Source organism: Hyperolius riggenbachi, chromosome 8 (assembly GCF_040937935.1).
Source record: "Hyperolius riggenbachi isolate aHypRig1 chromosome 8, aHypRig1.pri, whole genome shotgun sequence".
Taxonomy (NCBI): domain Eukaryota; kingdom Metazoa; phylum Chordata; class Amphibia; order Anura; family Hyperoliidae; genus Hyperolius; species Hyperolius riggenbachi.
In genome coordinates this window covers 68,245,520-68,271,046 of record NC_090653.1, presented here as the reverse complement: position 1 = coordinate 68,271,046, position 25,527 = coordinate 68,245,520, and the positions used below count along the sequence as shown (strand labels likewise).

The following is a 25,527-nucleotide window of genomic DNA, read 5'->3' as shown; positions in this document are numbered from 1 at the left end:
TCCAGGCCCGACGCAGATCATCGCAGGACGCAGCAGGACCTGCACACTAACGTAGGTATTGAAGCGCGTTGGGGCACTTCCGGGGCAGGGCACCATAAGGTGGGGAGTGTGAACTTCCCCATAGATTAGTATTAGGCTGCGGTGTGGTGCGGTAAATTTACTGCACTGCCTCAGTGTAAAAGGGCCCTCTGGGTTGCGGCCCATTTTTATTATAGTACACAAGAGTTACACTGCTGAGGTATCATATAGACTCTATGCTTGTTAAAAAAAACAAAAACATTTTTTGTTTGTTTAAAAAAAAAACCAACTTCCATACTTTATCTGTATTTGCACATTTTTTTTTAATTTCAGGGCCGTGCATAAAGGCTGCACGGTGCAAACACAAAGAAAATGACTTAAACATTATGAGTACAGAAAAAAACAACTATCACGGTATTAAAAAGCTAAGCACCATACATAGTTTCTAGGGCTAAACTTTCAAGTACAGGTTAGTGACTCCACTCCCCCAGAACTGGCTATATGGCAGGTGGATTATGCCATCAGCTGCTCATATCTCTTAGGGGATAAAAAGGTGGATCCGTATGAGGTTACAAAGGATGCAAAATGCAGCAAGGCCAATACAATTCTCTTGTAATGGTCACAACAGGTGTTTAAGCAAGTACTCCAACATACACCTCAGCAGCAGCATCTGCAAGAGATATACTAAACAGGAAAATGGTAAGACAGATGAGCCAATGTGAATTCTCTGGTTGGTTGGATCACAGTCATCACTACAGGAAGTGGTTGTGGCACTCCACACGTCTCCACTGTTACCGTATTTATCACAGATGTGTCGCAGAATCTTGTTGGTGTCACTAAACATAAGATAAGTCGGTCACTTGGCTCTCCTGAGGTTTCCATATTGCTTCCGAACATCCATGACTCGTCAACCTCGCAGCTGGAGGAATAAAGTGCTGTCTGCAACCCGCGTGCGGTGGTATCCTAGCACTGACAAGTCTTTACTCTTATGTAGGAAGTGAATATAGCGAAGACCGGGTCCATAGGACTTAATAATCTGAGATACCTAAAAACATAAAGAAACAATAGTCAGAGTGTGGAGCGGAAGAATTCCTACATATTACAAGAGGCGGCTGCCACCTTGGGAAACAACTCCAACCCTTGTGACTTCTTCTGCTACTTGCTGATTGGATGAACCGCTGACCATTTTGTTCTTATCTTTTAATCTAGGGTGCAATGGCAGATGGTTTCTGCAGGTCAGTTTAGACCACAAATGTCAAACTCTGGCCCGCAGCATCATTAAATTTGGTCTACAAGTGGTTTTCCCACTTTGCATCATGTTTGGCCCACTCTAGGTCACCGGGGAAGTTACTGCATATTGGGGTGAAGTTCTAGATCACCAAGGAAGCCATATGAGTGAGGGGGGAGCAGTAGACACCAGGGAACAGTACAGGGTAAGGAGGATCACTAGACACTAGGGAAATGTATAGGGGAGGGAGGATCACAAGATACTAGTGAACGCTCAAGGGGATTGATTATGCATTAGACACCAGGGAACTGTATAGAGGAGTAAGGAGGTCACTAGACATTAGGGAATCGCATAGGGGAGGGAGGAGGCATTAGACACCAGGGAACTGTATAGGGGAGTAAGGAGGGCTACTAGACATCAGGGAACTGTATAGGGGAGGGATGAGGCATTAGATACCAGGGAACTGTATAGGGGGAGAAGAGGGGCTTTAAATACCAGGGCACTTTATGGCCACTAGACATGAGGTTGGCCTGCGACTTGGTCCGAATATTCAATTTCAACCAACTTTGTATTTGAGTTTTACACCCCTGGCTTAGACTGTACAGCGTTTCCTTGTGCACTGCACCACATACATGTTTATTTTGGCTCCCAGGTAAGTCTGCTGTCAACTTCTCTATTGGTACGTACAGCCAGTGTAATGAAAAATATTGCAACCTATAATATTTTGCAACTTGAATGTACTGTGCTTATCTGTGCATGCGTCCCTTCTTTCACATTTCCCTGCTGTCATTATTTTCAACTGTAGTTTAGTTTCGTTTAGTTCCCTCCAGGGGGGTTATTAGTTGCCCACCCGGGGGGGGGGGGGGGGGGGGGTGTTATCAGTTGCACAGTGGAGGAGGGTTCTGTGTGAGAGTAGGGTTAGGTTGGGTTGCATTTTCTGATACAAATACATTGAAATAAATTGTTAGGTTGCACTTTCTGATAGCTATAAGTATAAATTATTGCAACCGGTTGCAAAATATTATGAAGTTGCATAAATTTCACACCACACCACCTTGGAATTCTCACTGGTTAGACTAGGATGGCAAGTCACAAACACGCCTTGACAGGACCTGGCTGTCGTCGTCGGCTGCTGCTGCTTGACTCTCCTATGCAAATACAGAAACTGCTGGGGTTTGGCATCTATCCCCTCTAACCTATATGCAGAAAGAAAATTCACAATCTTGGAAGTAGGGTTTATTCATTGACAGCAAATGCTAAATGTATTAACCATTAGCAAGCAATCACAATTCACTTCAGTAATCTGAGTTTAGTAAAAGGAAATCTGTTTGGTTGCTGTTGGTTACTTTTCTGAGCTTTGTTGCCCCGCAGTGGTGAGACATAGCAATAACTGGTCAAGTAATGCAGACATCAAACAAAAGTTGATTCCGGTAATACCTTTAATGACTACCTGTACATGGTTTATTGCAAGCTTTCGAAACGTTAAGTTTCTTCTTCAGGCATTTACAGAACTGTATACTGTATCAGAACCGTACAATAAGAGGTTTTGAATCACATACAGAGACTTATACATGATTCTGTAGGCTCAATGATGTGACACAGTTGTGCCTCCTTTGAAATGTAAAAAGACTTCCTCAGTGAACTCTGGCGAGAAGAAACGTAACGTTTGGAAAGCTTGCAATAAACCATGTACAGTTAGTCATTAAAGGTATCACCGGAATCAACGTTTGTTGGTTTGATGTCTGCATTTCTGCTCCTCGGCTAACACTGGACCACACTTCACTTGGTAAAATAATGTGACCCAGTGCTCCTGGCCTTGTCACTGTCTCACCATGTTCCATCCGTTAGGCTCCCCACTCATGTCATTCTCTGGAGTCAGGTCCAGCTGGGACAGCACAGTCTTCTTGTCCTCTGCTAGGAGCTTGACGTGCAACTCGTAAACCTGTTTATGGAGCTTACTGTCCTCATACCTGAAAAGGGAACATGGGAAATGCGAGAAGAAGGTGTCATAAGCAAGAAGCGATAAAGAAGCACTGTAGTGACATATAGTAGAATGCAGTACATTATTCATTTTCCAATAATTTTCCTGATTTCAGCTTTAAAAGCACTTTCTATTTATTGTGGTGTTTTGGTATGTAGAGCCACCCTCCCAGTGACATGTAGCCTAAGCTGTTTAGCTATGTGAAATCCCACCGACCCCCTCACCTCTGCCTCTAATACTTTCTGAGTACCTCCAAACCCAGAACAAGTGAGCAGATGAGGTCTTCTGTTTCAAGTCTGACTCTGTGGGCTACATGCTTGTCTCAAGTGTGTGGCTCAGATGCCAGTGAAGAAATTGGGATCCATGAAGGATCATTATGACCGACAGGCAAGTGGCATCTTTTAAAGGATACTCGTATTGAAAAAAAAGTGCCCCAATCTTGGTAGAGGGAAGCCTCTGGATAATCCACAGGCTTCCTCGTCCTCCTTCTCTGACCCGTTCCATCGCTGTTCCCGCTGGAGAACTGTCTACAAGCCATTGTCAACGGCTGGTGCCTACAGAGTAGCATGGTCCCGAATGGGCTATGCTTTTTCCGCAAAAGCCAGAGCAGGTCCGTGCTAATGTGCAGGGACAGTGTGGCCGTGCTTCAGGCGACCCAACGATGGAACGGTTCAGAAGAACAGGGAAGTATGTTGAGGAGTATCTAACTTTTATTTATTAAACTACGGTAAATCACAGGTTTGCTGTAAGAAAAATAATTCCACTCAAACCATGCAATGGGAACAGATGGATTAAGATAAAATGGCAAGGCAAGGTAGCAGCTGTGCCCCCCCCCCCCCCCCTTTGTCCTTTTGGTAATCTAGGGTTGAGAGGGGTCAGTGAAGGTGGCAGGTGGGCCCCTTGACATGCACTTGGCCCCAAGCACCTGCCTAGGTTGCCAGCATTGTGGATGATCCTCCTCTGAATGGGAAAGGTTGACATGCAGAGGGGTATGACACACATACTTCCTGTACATCAGTAGGCTACATTACTAAACATCGCTTGAGCCTCAAAGCATCCGAACCACCGCATCCATACTCCATCTGTTTCTGACACGGAGTCATAGTGTGAGGTAGAAGGGAACGCCCCATAGAGTCATACTGGGGCTGACTGCTTGCATGCATGTGCTGCTTGATCTTGCTCTGCAGCAGAAGTACACATGGCACCTTTGCTCTGGACCCATGGAGACTGTTACTAGCTGTGGCCTTTTCTGAGGCGACTGAGAAGACTATGCCCATCATAGGCCTCTATTCATAAAGCATTCCCGCATGCGGTAATGCTCAAAACAGCTGACTTTACCGACCATTTAGCAAAGTATCCATTCATAAAAGCTGTTTCCGCATGAAAAGCTACAATTCCTGAGCAGTGCGGGAAATTACTGCCTTGTGCGGTGATTATCTCAACACGTCACTACATGTCAATTCATAAAGATTAGAGCAAGCGGAATGGGAATGGAGAATACCGGCTGTTTAGATAACGCGATAATCATGCGGATAACAGCTAAGTTAATGGAGGAAGACCTCCCAGACAGCAGCAGAGAGAGCAGAGCAAACAAGGCATCCCAGAATACACAGGCTGTGTTTTTTAACCCCTTGGGTACCTTGGCTCCTACGTCCCCCGCGTGTGAAATTGGAGACTTCCGGCGCATCGCATCACCCCGCACTGGTGTTAAATGCCCCATAGCCTTTCATCGGCGTGGCGTTACCCGGCAGCAAAACAGGGTAACCCAATGCGCCAGTGTAAAACGGGCCTCCAGGATTATTAAGAAAAAAACTTCTACAGATAAAATATTTGAAGAAAAAAATATTAGAAATTGTATAAACTACTAATGTCACATTTACTTAGTTCCCAATGCAAAGTCACTTCAGCGCATCAGGTTAATATCAAACTGATATGAATTAAACATGTATCCCAGGTAACAGAAAAAGCTGTCATTGGCTGCCTACAACAACCATGATGAAAAAGAAATGCCTGAAAATGTAAATGTATGATTTTACTTGAAAATGATACATGAGCAGATTGTGAATACTTTAATAGTCAGCAATATCTGTATACGGTAATAATTAATCCAATCCCCCTGGCAATCCTATCAGACTAATATACTGACCAGTCCAGGACATAGACATCAGGCTGGTAGGAGTCCAGAAGTTCTGGCCAGAAACCTTCAGCTATCAGATCCACCAGCTGCTCCTTCACACACCAACTGCAAACAACAGGGACATGTAATGTAATGAGAGCAACACCGGGTGAGTTATCAGACATTATGCAACTTTTTCTAATACAAAGAAGTATACATAACCTACACAGATGGACAGGAAATCTATACCTATTCTTTTGGAACATTATTCCACTTTGTATCTCCATAGTGCACCTTTGAATTGGGTTATTCCACCTTGTGGGCTCAGTGGACCCCTGGGCACCAGTAGGTTCCTGTGATAGGGCTTATTACCAACAACTTAAATAGTGCCCCATATTGGTGGGACTTTGTGGGCTTTTAAAGAGAACCTGAACTGAAAATAAAAAGTCAAAATAACCATACAAAGGTCATACTTACCTCCTGTGTAGTCTACTCCTCAATCTCTTTCTCCTCTCCTGCACCCCATTTGTTAACTGTGATCAATGGAATTCTCCATCCTCCATGTTAAAAATGGCCATTATCCCATAATAGCTTCCTGGTCAGCACACTGTTAAACTGTAATATCACCCACTTGAGCCATAGGGAAACATGGACATTACCTTGGACATTCAGTTATAACTGACAGCTGCTAATATATAACTGACAGCAACTGGTATATTTCAGTTCTGACAAAATCTTGTCAGAACTGGAAGGGATCACTGTAAGAAGAAAATGGTGAGCTTCTGAGAGGAACTGACGGCGAGGCAAGTATGTAATATTCATTTGCAGCTATGTTATGTGTTTATTTTAAATAATTTTACTCGCTTCAGGTTCCCTTTAAGTAATCTTATTCTGTGTTTTCATTATTTTTCTTTTACATTTTTCATGAAGTAATAAAACTTTGTGAATTGATCTCTGTGAATAGTGAACATCCTCCTTCTCCAGCTTTGAGGGACGGGGTGGGAGCATCAGGAGTCTGGATCCAGGTCAGATACTGATAGTGCTTAGTGACTATAAAATGGCAGCAGGAGGGAGACCAATAGGAGGACTCTATGAGGGGAACAAATGATTGGGGACAATAAAGTGGGCTATAAGGAGGGGGCAATAAAATGAGAAGAGCACCAATTGCGGAGTACAAGAACATAGAAGGGAGCACTAAACGTAGGCACTAAAGGAGGGGACCGCTAATTGGGCCACTATGAAAGGAAAGGATCACCATCATTTGGCCACAATGAGGGAAGGAAACAGTATAATAAGGAGCATTACTAGGTGGGAAATGGTAATGGAAGAAGGGGGACATATAAGGCAGCACGGTGGTGTAGTGGATAGCACTCTCCCTTTGCAGCACTGGGTCCCCGGTTCATATCCCAGCCAGAGCACTATCAGCACTGAGTTTGTATGTTTCCCCGTGTCTTCGTGGGTTTCCTCTGGGCACTTGGCTTGCTCCCACATCCCAAAACCATAGAGAGAAGCAGGGGCGTTCCTAGGGTCCCTGGAGATCAGGGGCACCTGTGGGCACAAGGTGAGGGGGGTATGCGGGGCTCGTAGCACGCCGCGGCAAAAATGGGCGTGGTTATACAGTGATTGGGTGTGGCCATGGGTGGGGCCAAATTTACATGAACTTAGCAGCGGTGTAAGCTACAGATAACGGGCCTGCCCATCAAAATATTGGATGGAGCCCCATGTCCTTAATTTAAATAATTGACAATCAGTATAGGCATAGATCAAAGATGTATACGCACATACAATTTTGAATGGTCAATCAATGACCAATTTTTCCACCCCGATGCAGTAAGTGGGCCAACAGACAATGAATTTGATGAACAGAGCTAAAATTGGCTAATCAAAATTGTATGTGTGTACCAGGCTTTACAGCTAATACTGTACATACTGAAAGTAGCAGGGATAAGCACACTGCGGCTAGTTTACTATCAGTACAGGCACAGAGTAACAGCTTAAACAGCACATACTGGAGGTAGCAAAGATCAGCACACACTGCAGCTAGTTTACTATCAGTACAGGCACAGAGTAACAGCTTATACTGTACATACTGGAGCTGGCAGAGATCAGCAGACTTTGCAGCTAGTTTACTATCAATACAGGGACACAGTAACAGCTTATACTGTACATACTGGAGGCAGCAGAGATCAGCACACACTGCAGCTAGTTTACTACCAGTACAGGAACAGAGTAACAGCTTAAACAGTACATACTGGAGGTAGCAAAGATTAGCACATACTGCAGCTAGCTTACTATCAATACAGGGACACAGTAACAGCTTATACTGTACATACTGGAGGCAGCAGAGATCAGCACACACTGCAGCTAGTTTACTATCAGTACAGGAACAGAGTAACAGCTTATACTGGAGGTAGCAGAGATCAGCACACACTGCAGCTAGTTTACTATCAGTACAGGTACAGAGTAACAGCTTATACTGTACATACTGGAGGTAACAGAGATCAGCACACACTGCAGCTAGTTTAGTATCAGTACAGGCACAGAGTAACAGCTTATACTGTACATACTGGAGAGGTAGCAGAGATCAGCACGCACTGCAGCTAGTTTAGTATTAGTACAGGCACAGAGTAACAGCTTATACTGTACATACTGGAGGCAGCAGAGATCAGCACACACTGCAGCTGCAGCTAGTTTACTATCAGTACAGGCAGAGTAACAGCTTATACTGTACATACTGGAGGTAACAGATCAGCACACACTGCAGCTAGTTTAGTATCAGTACAGGCACAGAGTAACAGCTTATACTGTACATACTGGAGGTAGCAGAGATCAGCACACACCGCAGCTAATTTACTATCAGTGCAGGTACAGAGTAACGGCTTATACTGTACACACTGGAGGTAACAGAGATCAGCACACACTGCAGCTAATTTACTATCAGTACAGGTACAGAGTAACGGCTTATACTGTACATACTGGAGGTAGCAGAGATCAGCACACACTGCAGCTAGTTTACTATCAGTACAGGCACAGAGTAACAGCTTATACTGTACAAACTGGAGGTAGCAGAGATCAACACACACTGCAGCTAGTTTACTATTAGTACAGGTACAGAGTAACGGTTTATACTGTACACACTGGAGGTAACAGAGATCAGCACACACTGCAGCTAATTTACTCTCAGTACAGGTACAGAGTAACGGTCGGCTTATACTGTACATACTGGAGGTAACAGAGATCAGCACACACTGCAGCTAGTTTAGTATCAGTACAGGCACAGAGTAACAGCTTATACTGTACATTCTGGAGGTAACAGAGATCAGCACACACTGCAGCTAGTTTACTATCAGTACAGGTACAGAGTAACGGCTTATACTGTACATATTGGAGGTAGCAGAGATCAGCACACACTGCAGCTAGTTTACTATCAGTACAGGTACAGAGTAACGGCTTGTACTGTACATACTGGAGGTAGCAGAGATCAGCACACACTGCAGCTATCAGTACAGGCACATAGTAACAGCCTAGACTGTAATGGGACATGGAGGATGGGGCTCAGGCACAGACACACACAATAAGGAATAGAGGATGAAGCACGCACGCACGCACGCACGGTACATACATACATACATACACAATGGGGCACAGAGGCTGGGGCACTGACAGAAAGACAGACACACTATACACACACACACACACACACACACACACACACAGTACATACATATATACATACACAATGGGGCACAGAGGCTGGGGCACTGACAGAAAGACAGACACACTATACACACACACACACACACACACACACACACACACACACACACACACACACACACACACACACACACACACACACACACACACTATATACACACACACACACACACACACACACACACACACACACACACACTCCAAACACAGAGACTCACTCCACACACACACACACACACACACAGACACACTCCACACACACAGACACACTCCACACAGACACACACACACACACACAGACACACACACACACACACAGAGAACAAGCCTGGCAGAGTAAACAGTACATTACTACCTCCTCCCTGGTCTGGAGTCTGCAGTCTGCCACGCATGGGGTTAACTAGCTGCCGTGGCTGCATCCTGCCTGTGTCCGGAGTCCGACCTCCAGGCTGGCTCTGACAGTTCTCCCCCTTACTTGGCTCTGCAGCAGAGGCTTCTTCTCAGTCCCTCTCGGTGGCATGCGGAGGAACAGAGAGGGTCAGCGGGCACCGGGCGGGCAATTTAAAACTGGCTCTGACGTGTCTCCACTACACGTGCAGGGGGTGGAGCTACTCATGCTCTCTCCAGCCCCCTGCCTGGTGCTCCTGATTGGGCAGGGGGCGGATGAACAAGGGGACCAGCAGTGCTTCTGAGCGGCGAGCACCGCCCACAACATGGCGGCCGCTGTATTGTGTAAACGGCGGCCGCTCAAAGTAAAAACATTCGTGGCACTCCCGTTGGGCACCTCAGAGCAGTAATTAGGGGCACCCCAAAGCCATATCCGTGGCACGTGCCACCGATATGTGACGCTAGCGATGCGCCTGGAGAGAAGTTCATTGGCTTCGCTCTAAAAATTGGCCCTAGACTATGATACATACACTGCACGATACATACATAGACATATGACTATGGTAGGGGTTAGCTTGTGAGCCCCTCTGAGGGAGAGTTAGTGACAAGACAATATACTCTGTACAGTGCTGTGGAAGATGTCGGCACTATGTAAATAGCAAATAATAATAATTGCAGGAACTGTACAAAAATGAAACAATGTTAAAAGACCAGTGAACTGATTGAACACACTTTGGAGGCCACCACAATGCTGAGATGGACTATTAGCGTGCATGGCATACTTAAAGGCTGTGACCCAGTGGCGTAGCTAAGGAGCTGTAGGCCCCGATGCAAGTTTTACAATGGGGCCCCCAAGCACTCAATACGTAACAATTGATACGGCGCACCAAAACCTGCCAATGGCAACAACAGTGTCAGAGGTGCAAGAAGGGGATGGGGAATAGCTTGTTAATGATTACCACTATTCAAAGTATCTATAGAAGTGATTATTATGAGCACAGGACCAATAGAGAGCTAATACTGTAGTTGAGGGAGGGCCCTTTGGGGCCCCTCTGGCCCAAGGGCCCCGAGGCGGTCGCTACCTCTGCAACCCCTATTGCTACGCCCCTGCTGTGACCCCACATGTTATTCTTCACAATCCCCATGATTGGCCAGAGCTCCTGAGCCAGACAAAGACCCACAATATATCCTATGTAATGAAACGCTCAAAAGTCAATGAGCACCAATAATATAAGATTATAAGGGCCTGCCAATTGATCTACAGTACCACTTATAATGATCAAAGCAGAATACAGATATAACTGATATATACAGTATACAGAGTATAAAAAAAAAAAGCATACTACAGTACCGCAGTACACCACAAGGAGTCAGTGCAGTGATAATTTGAACTGAACTCTTGCACAGCACAGAAGGAAAACAGAGAGAAATGCACCCTGAATGTATTTAGAGAGTTTAGCCTGCGTAATTCCCCCTCATTACATCATCACAGGATGGGTAACTGCTTCTTTTACCATATATTCGGAATATAAAGCTTTTTCTTTCTTGAAAGAAGGGGATACCACCTCCCACCCCCCTTGTTTCAAGGAAGAAAAAGTATGTCTTAGATTCCGAAAAATTTGGTAAATATTGCCAGTCTCCCTTCAGGTGTGCTTTAACCACTTAACGACCATCCAATGCCTATCGGTGGCGGCTGGTCGCACCTGTGTTTCTATGGAAACGGCCGTTCGAGCGGCTGTTTTCTGTCAGTTCACGGAGGGGGGCTCCGTGAACAGCCTGCGAGCCTCCGATCGCGGCTCGCAGGTTAAATGTAAACACCCGGGGACATAATGCCCGGTGTTTACATTTTATTGTAAAGAAGATCGGAGATCCCCGGCCTCCGATTGGCCGGGGATCGCCCCCATCTGATAGGCTGAAGCCTATCTGAGGCGGTACAGGACAGATCGCTTTCCTGTACTGCCTATATTGGGAAGGAGAGGGAGGGAAGGAGAGGGAGGGGAGAATATCGCTGCGGAGGGGGGCTTTGAGGCACCCCCCCGCTAGTCACAAATAGCCGGCGGCGATCAGACCCCCCCAACAGGACATCCCCCTAGTGGGAAAAAAAGGGGGGAAGTCTGATCGCCCTGCCTGCCACCTGATCTGTGCTGGGGGCTGCAGAGGCCACCCAGCACAGATCATAGAAAAATGGGCTGGTCGTTAAGTGGTTAATAAGGAGTCTTTCATATCACCTGCATTAGACACTTTAGATGTGAGTTGCAGGTTCTGTAAGTGACTGCGGAGGAATCGGGCTACTGAACAGCTACAATATCTCAGCAGCCTAATGAATGATTCATCAGCAGGTTCATATTTCCCTTCCCCACATAAGGATGAACTCCAACTATAGATTCAGAGCTAGAAAATAGAACATGTAAAGGTGTCCTTTCACACTACGCCCATTGCATTGCAGCGCAACAGACAATACAAACGCTTCACAACACCATGCAATTATATTTGAATGGCACTTTTGCGTTTGCGGTCTGGTGATTTCTGCCTGAATAACTCGCAGCATGCAGTGTGCTACAGGATGACGAGCGCGGTCACTGATATCCAGTCTATAATGCTGGGAATACACCATGCGTTTTCTAGGCAGATGGCTGTTCAATAGATAATTTCCGGCATGTCCGATCTTGCTTTCAATCGCTTTACTACTCGATTTCTGATAGAAGTGATTGGAAATTGATAGGAAAAAAAAAAGCTAACAGAATCGAGCAGGAAACCGAGCGGAAAATAAAATTGAAACACGATCGAACGGTAAATCAACCGAAAAAACGCATTGTGTATTCCCAGCATTAGACTGCCTGCAGACACTGTTGTGCTGTGATCCTATTTTTAAGGATACACAGCGTCCATTGTGTGAAAGTACATTTACCTACTGAAAAATCCTTATGGCCAGTTTTACACATTTTTTGCATTGCATTGGGATGCGATGCTCCTGCTGCATTTCAGCACAAGAAATGACAATCGTATGACTCGGTGTCAGAGTGCGTCAACAGGGTCGTATGCACAGCGTCGCCCCAACCCCCTCTTCCCTCCTCTGTTCAGTGACGCGTACCCTGCTGTGCAGGAAGTAGATCATTGCGATTCCTGTCTGGTCCATGCATGCACACCGCAACGCACCCCATAGCATTGTTTACATTATAAACGTCGCCCATAGACTTCCATTACCTCAAGCACCGCACATTATTCGCAGTGCTCGCAGTAACGCGCCGCTGTCGTTACGTCAGCTTCCGGTGCACCGCAACAGACCACAATCAGTTTGAAAGTCTCTTTGTGGTAAATTAGGCAGGGGTCACACTTGTCTTTCAGTTTCTACACTTTTCAGAAAACTGAAAGACAAATGTGACCCAGTGCAGTTTCTAGGCTAAAATGCACCCAGGGCGAGGGTGTAAAAATTGCGCCCCCCCCCCCCCCCGCGCGAGCAAGGTATGGGTGCCCGCAGTATAGGTTAGCCAGGTCTAGTTGCACTTAGTATAGGTCTCCCCAGTATAGGTAGCCAAGAATAGGTACCCCAGTATAGGTAGTCAGGCATAGGTGAGCCAGTATAGTTGCCCCCGCTATAGGTTAGCCAGGTAGGTACCTCCAGTATAGGTAGCCAGTATAGTTGCCCCCAGTATAGGTTAGATAGGCAGGCGCCCCCGGTATAAGTTAGATAGGTAGGTGCCCCAGTACAGGTTATTTAGGTAGGTGCCTGCAATATAGGTAGCCAGTATAGTGGCCACCTGTATAGGCTAGCTAGGTAGGTGCCCCCAATACAGGTTAAATAAGTGCCCCCAGTATAGGTTAGATAGGTAGCTGCCCCCCAGTGTAGGTTAGATTAGGTAGCTGCCTCCCAGTGTAGGTTAGATAGGTAGCTGCCCCCCAGCGTAGGTTAGATTAGGTAGGTGCCCCCCCAGCGTAGGTTAGATTAGGTAGGTGCCCCCCCCCCAGTATAGATTAGATAGGTAGTTGCCCCCCAGTGTAGGTTAGATAGGTAGCTGCCCCCCAGTGTAGGTTAGATAGGTAGCTGCCCCCCAGTGAAGGTTAGATAGGTAGCTGCCCCCCAGTGAAGGTTAGATAGGTAGCTGCCCCCCAGTGTAGGTTAGATTAGGTAGGTGCCCCCCAGTGTAGGTTAGATTAGGTAGGTGCCCCCCAGTGTAGGTTAGATTAGGTAGTTGCCCCCCAGTGTAGGTTAGATTAGGTAGGTGCCCCCCAGTATAGGTTAGATTAGGTAGGTGCCCCCCAGTGTATGTTAGATTAGGTAGGTGCCCCCCAGTGTATGTTAGATTAGGTAGGTGCCCCCCAGCGTAGGTTAGATTAGGTAGGTGCCCCCCAGTATAGGTTAGATAGGTAGCTGCCCCCCAGTATAGGTTAGATTAGGTAGGTGCCCCCCAGCGTAGGTTAGATTAGGTAGGTGCCCCCAGTATAGGTTAGATAGCTAGCTGTCCCCTATAGTGGAGGGGGGAGCCGGAGCCGCGGGGAGGGCAGCCCGACCTCTCCCTCCCTCTCCCGGGCGCCCTCCGTGCTCCCCCCTCAGATGCAGAGCGAGCAGCCGGGAAGCGCTGTTTGCAACTCACCTGCCTGGCTCCAAGCGCTGCTCTCTCGCCGCTGGTCTGTCTCTTCTCTCTGCATACTACGGATACACGCGGCTTCCGGCTAAACAGGAAGCCGCGTGTATCCGCAGTATGCAGAGAGAAGAGACAGACCAGCGGCGAGAGAGCAGCGCTTGGAGCCATGCAGGTGAGTTGCAAACAGCGCTTCCCGGCTGCTCGCTCTGCATCTGGAGGGGGGAGCACGGAGGGCGCCCGGGAGAGGGAGGGAGAGGTCGGGCTGCCCTCCCCGCGGCTCCGGCTCCCCCCTCCATTATAGCGCCCCCCTCCTAACAGCGCCCCGGGCGGCGGCACGCCCCGCACGGGGGTAGAAACGGCCCTGATGTGACCTCTACCTTACAACAGCTAATGTAATTTATAGAGAAAACTGACAAATTGCGCAAGATGTCAGTTTTTTTTCTGCGTGCGAAATCTGCATTCAAGTGCGACCTAGCTCATTGATTAACATGAGTTCTCAGTTGAAAACAGTTTTTCTGTGCAGAAAAACGCGCACGAAAGCCGACAAGTGTGACCCCTGCCTTAGGGTAACGCAATGCAGGAATTATCTGCAAGTGTAAAAGGGCCCTCATTCTTTCAAGTCTGTCCTGTAGCTCATATAGGCCTAGACAGCCAAGCCTGACACCAGTCTTAATATTATTTTATATAACATTTCAGCAAATACAGACCGTTCTGGGTTGCTGATTGGTCTTTGAAGATTAGCAGCACAATGAAGAGTCATCACCATAATCCCTCCTGTAGGGAAATTTACTATGCAAGATTGGCAGCATATTGCTGTCCCTGTTTCGCCTAGTCTGAAAGCCAGGGGTGCCGCCAGCATACAAGCGAGGCAAGCCCCCGCTTTGGGCCTCACTGTGGCGGTGGGCCTTGCTCTGTTGCTGGGGGCCACCGACCTGTTCTCTGCGGCCCTGGGGATCCCCAGTGAAACTTACGCAAACTCCTCCAGTCCCCAAGCCACTCGCTCTCCTTCTGTCGCCGCCACAGACGTCCTGTTTCCATAGTTACCCTATAATGATGTCAGAGGTGCAGCTGGAAGTAACCATGGCATAGGATGCGGCAAAGTGGCGACAGGAGAAGAGTGCGTGGAGAGCAGGAGAGCCAGGCAAGAGGAGTCCACGGTGGAATGAGGTTACAAGTAAGTCACTCTGCCTGGGGGACATCATCCTTATCTGGGTACTAGTACTATACTGTCTGCAGCAGCACCTATAGCTCTCTACCTACTGAGGGCACCACCTGTACCTGGCTACCTATATGCAGCACCTATAGCTCACCACCTATACTGAGGGCCCCACCTGTACCTGGCTACCTACAGTATATGCAGCACCTATAGCTCACTACCTATACTGAGGGCACCACATGTACCTGGCTACCTATACTGCAGCACCTATAGCTTGCTACCTATACTGGGGCACCACTTGTACCTGGCTACCTACATACTGCAGCACCTATAGCTCGCTACCTATACTGAGGTCACCATCTGTACCCTATCGCATATGTTAACCGGGGACTTCCTGTGTTTGGCTCCACCCACATCACATCTTGGCCACACCCACTTTTTCACCACAGCGTGCTTTATTTGGTGGTGTTGCCTTACTTATTGGAGGAGGGGGGTTGGGGGGTTTGGCCTCAAGTCATGGGCTGCTTGGGTCCACCAAAACCTTAGCTGCACCACTGCTGAAAGCTGCTGTGCAGGCCTTGCTAGCAGACAGATTTTGATGCTTATGCTAGCTGTGTTTACAAATTTATTTAAAGGAGTTATCAGGAGAAAAATAAGAAAATAAGTGCTACTTACCCGGGGCTTCCACCAGCCTGAAGCTCCCAGCATGTCCCTCACCACAACTCTGCAGTAGTGATGTTGCGAACCTCCAATTTTCGGTTCGCGAACCTCCGCGGAAAGTTCGGTTTGCGAAAAAGTTCGCGAACCGCAATACACTTCATTGGGGAGGCGAACTTCAAAATTTACAAACATTTCTACTGGCTGGAAAAATGATAGAAGACATGTTTCAAGGCTTCTAATTCCACGAGGGTCTCATCTGCCAGGGAATTCCTGTACTTCAAAAGCCAGCTTACATACCGTGGCTGGGGATTGGACCCAGGTCTCAGTGTATGGTAAGTAACTAACATATCCAATATACCACCAACACTACTAGCTGAAATTAGCTGAAACTAGCCTAGCATGTACCATTTATGCTCAATCCAAAAGAAAAATTAGACAAGACAAATAACATTTATATCACGCTTTTCTCCTGGCAGACTCAAAGCATACAATGTCTATGTATGTATTGTGTAATGTATGTATCGTAGTCTAGGGCCAATTTGTGTGGTAGGTAATATTGGGTATAAAAGCCATACATACCTGTAGACGGGAAGGTAACACACGACCACCCCTGGTGGAACGTTACTTCTGTCCACTGGGATCTCCTCAGCACTTATCTGCCAGCCAGAGAAATCTCCTGTAGCAACACACAGAGATTGGGAGAAGTATCAGTATCAGTATCTGGAGGACGAATGAATAATGTGGACAATAATTTGCAGTAGTATGCACCAATCATCTCACTCAATGTAAAACAACATAACGGTATTCAGAGATGGAAAATAGATATCGGCCAGCCTATCCCAATGACTGATGGGGACTACAAATCATGGGGCCCCCTTCAAAACTTGGATGGACCCTTCCGTCTCCCCCCCCCCCCCCAAAGCTCACACCCCTTTCCCCTCTACTCACCCAGGTGACCCTACATCCTACGGCTTTTCTGCGAAGGGTTGTATAATAAGTGTGTCCTTCATGATACCCCCACCCATAATAAACATGGCTACAATAGCTCCTGATTTGGAGGCTGGACCTCTGTATTAGAGAAAGGAATGGTAAGTAGTTTGGGGTCCACCACAGCCCCTCTGTAGTAATGGCTCTGAAAAGGGATATCTTTAACTATTAATATAAAAAAGTGGCTGCAGGGCCACCCAGAGGTAAAACCAAAGGAGGAGAAGACTACTGTATATACTCGAGTATAAGCCGACCCTCAACTTTTACCTTAAAAAAACCCCTGGAAATAAATGATTAACCCACGTATAAGCCAGGTGGGGCAAAAGCCACAACACCACTCACAGCCATGGCTGGCCACAACCATATATAAGAAAAGCAGCATATATTCAGTGGATTGCAATAATAAGGCAGAACATAGGCCTACAATGCAGATGGACATGCAAAGAACTCCTGTTGCAAAGTTTAAGCTGGCATAAAGATAAAGCAAGGAATGCAGAGCCCCATAAAACACGATATAGGAATGCAAGGATTCTCACCAGTTAGTAGACACTGACCCTGTATGCCTTCCAAGGCTACAACTCGAGATGAGTTTAGCTGGGACCTCCCATGGAAATGTCAAGCGCGTGGTCTCCCCCAGATGATGCACCACAGTGCATATAGTGTGGGCACTGTGGGGGCTACTCAAAGAGTAGTGACTCGAGTATAAGCCGAGAACCCCACTTGTGCGTCACTTTTTTTGGCCCAAAAATCAGGCTTTTACTTGAGTATATGTATGTTTATTTATCTATTATTTAGCTGATGATAGAGGGTTACAGTACTCTAAGTTACAATACTCAACAATTGACACCAGGAGCGTTACTACAAGGGAGCAGCCCCTGCACCTGCAAGAGGCCCAGAGCTGTAAGGGGGCCCCAACTACTTCACTCCCTCCAGTAAAGGGGTCCATCCTTCAGATCAGGTGTTTTGTGGCTACACTTGTGTGAAGATGATGATGTCCACACTCGATGACCCTTGCAGGCTGAGCCCCCAGGCTGTTAGGGTCACCAGGGGTGGGCAAGGGAAGTGGTGTGAACATTGAGGGGCCATATCAAAGTTTTGCTGAGGGTCCCCATGATTTATAGTTACGTCCCTGAATGGCACCCTCCATATTCCTCTCATTTCAATTTCCCTTTTAGGCAGGGGGCATAGTAGAAGTAGAATCATGCCTGTTTTGCTGCATGCGTCACTTCTGCACTGGCCACTGTAGTCAACAGCCCGGTCAGGAATCACACTTCATTTGCGTTTGTTTTTTGCTGCGAATTCAAATCCCACAGCGGTTTACTTTTTTTACGCATGCTTTTCAGAATTAAATACATTGCGCCACAATTCCCCCTCCCCCCAAAAAAGCAAAAAAATAAAATTCAGAAAACACATTCGCAAATGCAGAACACAGCATACGTCTGCAAAATCAGACACAAATGTGCTCCAACTATAATGGAGCACTTTGTACAGCATGAGCAGAATTGCAGAGTGAACAAAACCGTACAAATATAGCAAAGCTGTAACCCAAATAAACATCCACTTGGAACCAGGCTTTGCACCATAAGCTTGTTAATGTTGCTTCAGAGTGCTTCCTTAAGTCACTTAAAGGAAGATCAATAGAAGCCTCTGTTGTCAAGTTTGGGCATTGTCATAGGCGGGAACCAGAGAGTGGAGTCACAGATAGAAGCACAATTGCCCTGCTTGAATTTTCCCAGGGATTCTCAGGGTGTGGATCGTGTCATCACAGAGAAAGCAAACCTTTCATGCAGGTACAGACTTGGTAGAAGGAAGAATTTGTTTGGAGAGTCCCGACAGTGGAATACTGACCTAACGTCTCCAGGGGCTTCTTTTCAGGAGGCGGGTCCACTGGCTCTTGCGGAGGACGCAGAGTGGTAGATAAACCTATTAAAACAACACATGGCTGAAAATACAGGTTACGGCATGCCTGTTATATATGGAAAAATATGTAGCTTGACAGAGACACAGAAAGTAAGGAGGAAAGGCATGCAGGGAGAGAGGAGGAAAGTTAGATATGATCAGTAATAAAAACTCAATGCATATTAGATTCAACCCATCATCAGACACAGGGCAGCAGCAGGCTGGTGTTTACAAATGGCCAAGTAATAAAGCTGGCCATACACCAGTCAAAAGATAGATCACTTAGATCATAATCTCATCAGAGAAGGATCTTTCTGATGTAATCTGTCCACACAGGGCACTTACATTTTTAACAAATTTCAGCATGAAATCCATAGCGCACAACTGTCCATCTTTCAGAGCGACAGTCCCCTCTTTGGGAGCCTAGTCCCTCTTTCTCCCTCATTTGTCCTTCTTTCTGGACTAATGTACATGGCCGACCTTTGACCTGTCACCTGAGCGACCGTCGCGGTTTCTAGGGGGTGCGCACGCGACGTGCATTCAACTGGCCCTGGCCGCATTTCGACCTGCTGGCTGCGGGTCTGTCACCCCCTGGTGCCGCTGGAGGTGATGGGGGCGAAGACTCCAGAAACCTGCTGAGTCCTCTTGCTGAGTCTGTGTGAGCCGTGCGTGCCTTTTGCTCACAGGCGATGTCTGTGCTGCGCACTAATCAGAGAGAGACCTGCTAGTTACTCCTGGCCATCTTCTGTCCCCAGCTTCAAGCAGAAAGGGGGGGTGCCTATATACGCTAAAGGGGATCTGCTTGTATACTATACACTATTTATCTGCCTACATATATACAATAAAAGGGGATCTGTTTATATATACTAAGGGGGGTGGGGGATCTGCCTATATACACTAAAGGGGGGATCTGCCTACATACACTAAAGGGGGTTCTGCCTACATACACTAAAGGGGGGGATCTGCTTATAAACACTAAAAGGGGATCTGACTATATACACTAAAAAGGAGGATCTGCCTATATACACTAAAGGGGGATTTTCCTATATATATTAAAGGGGGGATCTGCCTCCATACACTAAAACTAAAAGGGGGATGGGATCTGTTTATATACACTAAAAAGGGGGTGGGGGGTGGGATCTGCCTATATACACTAAAGGGGGGAATCTGCCTATATACACCAATGGGGGGGGATCTGCCTATATACACTAAAGGGGATCTTGCACATGGGCGTGTGTGAGTGCGTGCGTGCACATGTGCGAAGAGGGTGAATGGGGGGGGGCACCAAAATCTAGTTACGCTCAGGGCGCGGTGAAACCTAAGGCCGGCCCTGTGTGTAAATATTAGTATTTTTCTACTGAAAAGTGTGTTTAATTTTAAACTTATTCTCTAAACTTTATTCCCATCCTTTAAATTGATACATTTCTTATTTCCAAATGTTAATATGAAGATAAATGGACCAGGATAGAAAGGACCAATGTAGTTTGAATTATAAAACAACATATTTTTCCTATGAAAATCCTATGAAATCTTTATATGTGTGACTAGGGGGTGTGGTTAGGGGTGTGGCTTAAGTGTCCCTCTTTCTTATCTAAAAAAGTTGGGAGGTATGTGAAATCTATTCAAAATCTATCTTAGGCCAGGTTCACAGTGGGCATTGTGTTGCGTCCCTGTGACAACAGGTATACAACATCACGGATCGGAAATGTTATCCACACGTTGTGTCACATACAGTGAGGCATACAGTCAATAACAAGTATGCTTCACTGTACTGTACTGCACAATTAGCAGTAACACACTGCATGCGGTGCATTAAGATGACATATGCCGGTATACCGTAATGCACCTGCCACACTGTGAACGTCTCATAGGCAGTGCATTGCAGTGCAGCAAGCAGAGTTGCAAAGCACCACTGTGAACGTAACCTAACTGCAGCATTGCCTTGTTTGATGCAATGCAATGCTATGGGCCGTCGGTCTGCCGCCTCTTTCGAACCGCCGACCATAGATCAAAATTCTTACCGCTGGTACGATCGATTGATATGATTCATTAGACTGGCATGTTGGTGCATCGATTTGTAGCACATTCAAAGGAATGATCAAATCGGCCAGATATTGACAGTAAAAATCTCTGTGTTCCACTGACGTACAGCTACTGACAACCCCAGAATGCAACAGCTACACTGACCTGATTCAATAAACTTCTCTCCTGACTTTTCTCTCAGGAGATGCTCTAATCTGTGGTAAACAGAATAACATGCATAAAGTCTTACAGCACTAAAGGCTCATACACACATCAGCCCATAGTCTTTGGAAAATGAAAGATCACAGACCAATTTTACCCCCTTCCAGGTAGTATGAGAGCCATACCTACACAGTCTATTCTATTGAGCTGAACTCCCCATCAGACAGATATCTTTGCAAGATGCTGCACACAAAGATGCTGTACACATTCAACAGATCAGTATCTGCAAAATATCTGTTCCTGCAAAAGATCCGTTCCTGCAAAATGCATTCATAGTCTATGATATCTGCAGATCATCATACACAGTACACACCTTGTTTAACAGACATTCATCTGCAGATCAGATCCACCAGGATGGATTTTCAGATCTGCAGATGATTGTCTGATCTGCAGATGAATGTCAGTTAAACAAGGTGTGTATGATGATGATCTGCAGAACTCATAAACTATGAATGCAATTTGCAGGAAAGGATCTTTGGCAGGAACAGATCTTTTGCAGATACTGATCTTTTGAATGTGTGCAGCATCTTTGTGTACAGCATCTTGCAAAGATTTTTTATCTGATGTGGAGTTCAGCTCCATAGAATAGACTGTAGGTATGGCTCTCATACTACATGGAAGGGGGTAAAATTGGTCTGTGATCTTTCATTTTCAAAAGACTATGGTCTGATGTGTGTATGTGGCCTAAGAGTAGCATAAACACATTACATGCAATGCATTATGCTCTACTCGTAATGCATAAGACTTTGGCCCATATGCAATTCACTTTTTCTCCTGGGTGATATTTTCATAATTTGTCATAATGCTTTTTAAGACCTGCATGAAAAAAGGGCGCCGATGGATAACAAAGCAGTGCCGGTGGATGACAAAATCTCAATAATGATAAACATTGTTAACAAAACTTGTTAACGATAAATACCATTTTATCAGGGAAGGGAGATGAAAACGAAAAGATATTACAGTGGATCCGAGGTGATTGCATAATTGTGTTGCTTTCCTATTGTTTATAGGGCATTCCTCAAGCCAAATACTGTTTTGTTTTTGTTTTAATACTCTAATTCCCTATAAACTAAAAAAGCCACGCCCACAGGTTCAGAGAGCCTTGGCAGTAGCAAGGGCTCATGGGAGGTCAGTCTGGGCAGGAGGAGGGGGAGGTGTTACTAGCCTTTGATTTCAGAGGCAGAGGGGAGGAGGGGGGGAGGATTAGGCTGATGACTCAAGATACAGATAAGGCTGCCTCTGTGTAATGTTTACAAACAACATGTCTGCTGTCATTGTATCACAGGAATAAATAATCATATTCTATTAAAACTGTTTGCAGCTAGCTTTGCTGTGTAAACCATGTAAACTTTAGGTAAGATATGTAGACAAGTTACTTGTTATAGTTTTTCATCTCGGATCCGCTTTAACTGTAAAAATCATTACATAATTCAATAATACTGCTTAACCTAACTCTACACAGAACCCTCCCCTGGTGGTGCCTAACCAATCAACATCTTCAAGAATTGCATCTCAATGACCTAGTTTCAGGCCACATGCAATTTGCATTAAATTTACATGCAAGTCAGAATAATTTGCATTTCATTAACTATCTCTGGCAGTCAGTGCAACTAGCCCACTATTTGCATAAAACATACCTTCTGGATTTGGACTTTTCAGGACATTCCTCCCAAAAGGCTTCTTCTTGTAGGTGTCTTCCCAGTTGATATCAGGCATTAAAACAGCCCTTTCCTTGAGACGCCACTCCTTGTCACACAATTCTCGCCAGCCCTCGGCTGTCTCTGGCTCCTTTTCCTCTGGTAGTACATGCTGCACAGCCTGGTCATCTTTCTGTTCTACATGAGTTGTCTGGTGGCACTGTACTTGCTCTTGTGGTGCTTCTTTGTGTTTTTCATGTTCCTGAGGACTCTTAGCTCTGTTCTGGAGCATTCCTATGTGCCTTCGGGGATTCTCTAATGCCTCTTTGAGGTCCACTTGATCTCCAGAGATGTCTTTGTGGCTCTGTTGTTCCTGAGATGTCTGTGAGGGCTTCCATTGGTTATCAGTATTCAGTTTGGCCTTCTCTTGTTCTATGGAAGTCTGTTTCTCCAATATGTCTGAGTATTTGGCCTGTGTCTGAGATACTTCTGAGTATTTTGCTTGTTCCTGTGATGTCTCTGGCTGTTTTGCTTGTTCCTGAGATGTCTCTGGCTGTTTTGCTTGTTCTGGAGATATCCCTGACTGTTTTGCTTGTTCCTGTGATGTCTCTGGCTGTTTTGCTTGTGCCTGAGATGTCTCTGGCTGTTTTTCTTGTTCCTGCACTGTGTCTGGTTGTTTTGCTTGTTCCTGAGATGTCTCTGGCTGTTTTGCTTGTTCCGGAGATATCCCTGACTGTTTTGCTTGTTCCTGAGAGGTCTCTGACCATTTTGCTTGTTCTGGAGATATCCCTGACTGTTTTGCTTGTTCCTGCAATGTCTCTGGCTGTTTTGCTTGTTTGTGAGGTATCTCTGAGGGTTTTTCCTGTTCTTGAAATGTCTCTGAGTGTTTCACCTGTTCCTGAGATTTATCTGCCTCTCTCACTTTTTCTTTGGCTGTCCCAGAGTGTTTCAGATGTTGTTGAGATGTTTCGGACTGTATCTCCTTTTCCTTGGATGTCCCTGAGTGTTTCACCTGTTCCTGAGATGACTCTGACTGCTTTCCTACATCCTTAGATGTCACTGAGTGTTTAATTTGTTCCTGGGCTGTCTCTGAGTGTTTTGCCTGTTCCTGAGATGCCTCTGGGTGTTTTGCTTGTTCCTGAGATGTCTCTGGGTGTTTTGCCTGTTCTTGAGAAGTTTCTGAGTGTTTTACTTGTTCCTGAGCTGTCACTGACTGTTTTGCCTTTTCCTGAGATGTCTCTGGTTGTTTTGCTTGTTCCTGGGATGTCTTTGAGTGTTTCACTTGTTTCTGAGATTTCTCTGAGTGTTTTGCCTGTTCCTGAGAGGTCTCTGGTTGTTTCACTTGTTCCTGAGCTGGCTCTGAGTGTTTTGCCTGTTCCTGGGATGTCTCGGAGTGTTTCACTTGTTCTTGAGCTGGCTCTGAAAATGTAACATTTTTCTTAGATGTCTCTGGGTGTTTCACTTGTTCCTGAGCTGTCTCTGGGTGTTTCACTTGTTCTTGAGCTGTCTCTGCGTGTTTCACTTGTTCCTGAGCTGGCTCTGAGTGTTTTGCCTGTTCCTGGGATGTCTCCGAGTGTTTCACTTGGCCTTTTAGTTCCTGAAAGGTATCTGAGTGTTTCACTTGTTCCTGAGATGTCTCTGGGTGTTTCACTTGTTCCTGAGCTGGCTCTGAATGTTTTACCTGTTCCTGTGATGTCTCTGAATGTTTCACTTGTTCCTGAGCTGGCTCTGAAAATGTAACATTTTTCTTAGATGTCTCTGGGTGTTTCACTTGTTCCTGAGATGTCTCTGGGTGTTTCACTTGTTCCTGAGATGTCTCTGGGTGTTTCACTTGTTCCTGAGCTGGCTCTGGGTGTTTTGCCTGTTCCTGAGATGTCTCTGAATGTTTCACTTGTTCTTGGGCTGGCTCTGAAAATGTAACTCTTTTCTTAGATGTCTCTGAGTGTTTCACTTGTTCCTGAGATGTCTCTGAGGGCCTAAGTTGTTCCTGAGATGTCTCATTTTTCTTACATTTTCCCTCAGGTATATTTTTGTGTTTAACTTGCTCTGAAGACAGGAGAGTTTCTTTCATCTGGTCTGGAGAAGTCTCTTTTGGTACCTCCACCTCTGGAGACATCTCTGTATGTTTTCCCTTTTCCAGAAAATTATCTTTATATTTGTCTCTCTCCATAGCCGACTCCGAGTCCTTGCCACTCTCTTTTTCTATAGATAACTCTTTCAGTAGTGCCCCTGCTGTCTCCTTGTGTGCATTTTGCTCCTGACATGTGTTTTTGTGTGTCTCTCCTTGGTGGTCTTTCTCTTTCTTCACAGTTTTTTCTTTGCGTTTTGCTTTCTCCTTAGTTGTGTCTTCATGTTTCTTAGTTGTCTGTTGATTTTGGGATGCTCCCTGTGTCTTTATTTTGACTTCCTCTGGCTGATGTGATGTATCTGTTTTAACAGTTTGTTCCTGAGAAATGTGGGTTTTCTCATCTTTAGTAGTCACTTTGTGAACTCCTCCTGGCTGTAGATTTTCTTTCTTATTCATCGCCTTGCTTTCTCCTTGTAGGGGGTTGTCATATTTCTCCTGGTTTGCTTGTGTAATTGTTTTATGTTCCTGTGTGGTCAGCATAGTTTCCTTTTCAGTTGTGACACCGCTGCCACCCTTGGCAGTGTAACCTTCCAGCTCAGTCCCCACCACATTCATCTTCTGTCCACCTACTTCTTCTAACTTAGGCTTCTTCTCGGGACACACCGAAGTTCCTCCAGCCGGGATCCCAGCTCCCTCCTTTTGCTCTGCACCGTCACTCATCTTGCTGTTCTGCTCTCTCACGTCTTCCAGGTGTTTTTAAGCTGCTGCCCCTCCCTTCCAGAGAGCAGGTGAGGAGGTGTGAAGGATCGTGAATAACATGGAGATGAGGGAGTGTCATCGCTGGAG

At 46.0% G+C, this 25,527-nt stretch overlaps 1 protein-coding gene across 1 annotated transcript; it reads right to left on the bottom strand.

The window, feature by feature from the left end:
• Positions 1–331: 331 nt before the first annotated feature.
• On the bottom strand, positions 332–25,527 carry LOC137528886 (involucrin-like). Its single transcript, XM_068250613.1, has 6 exons — positions 22,614–25,527; positions 18,682–18,756; positions 16,426–16,522; positions 5,374–5,469; positions 3,078–3,216; positions 332–1,063 (listed from the first exon to the last, which is right to left on the bottom strand). The coding sequence occupies exons 1-6, from the start codon at positions 25,399–25,401 to the stop codon at positions 926–928; spliced, it is 3,333 nt and encodes a 1,110-aa protein (XP_068106714.1). The 5' UTR covers positions 25,402–25,527; the 3' UTR covers positions 332–925.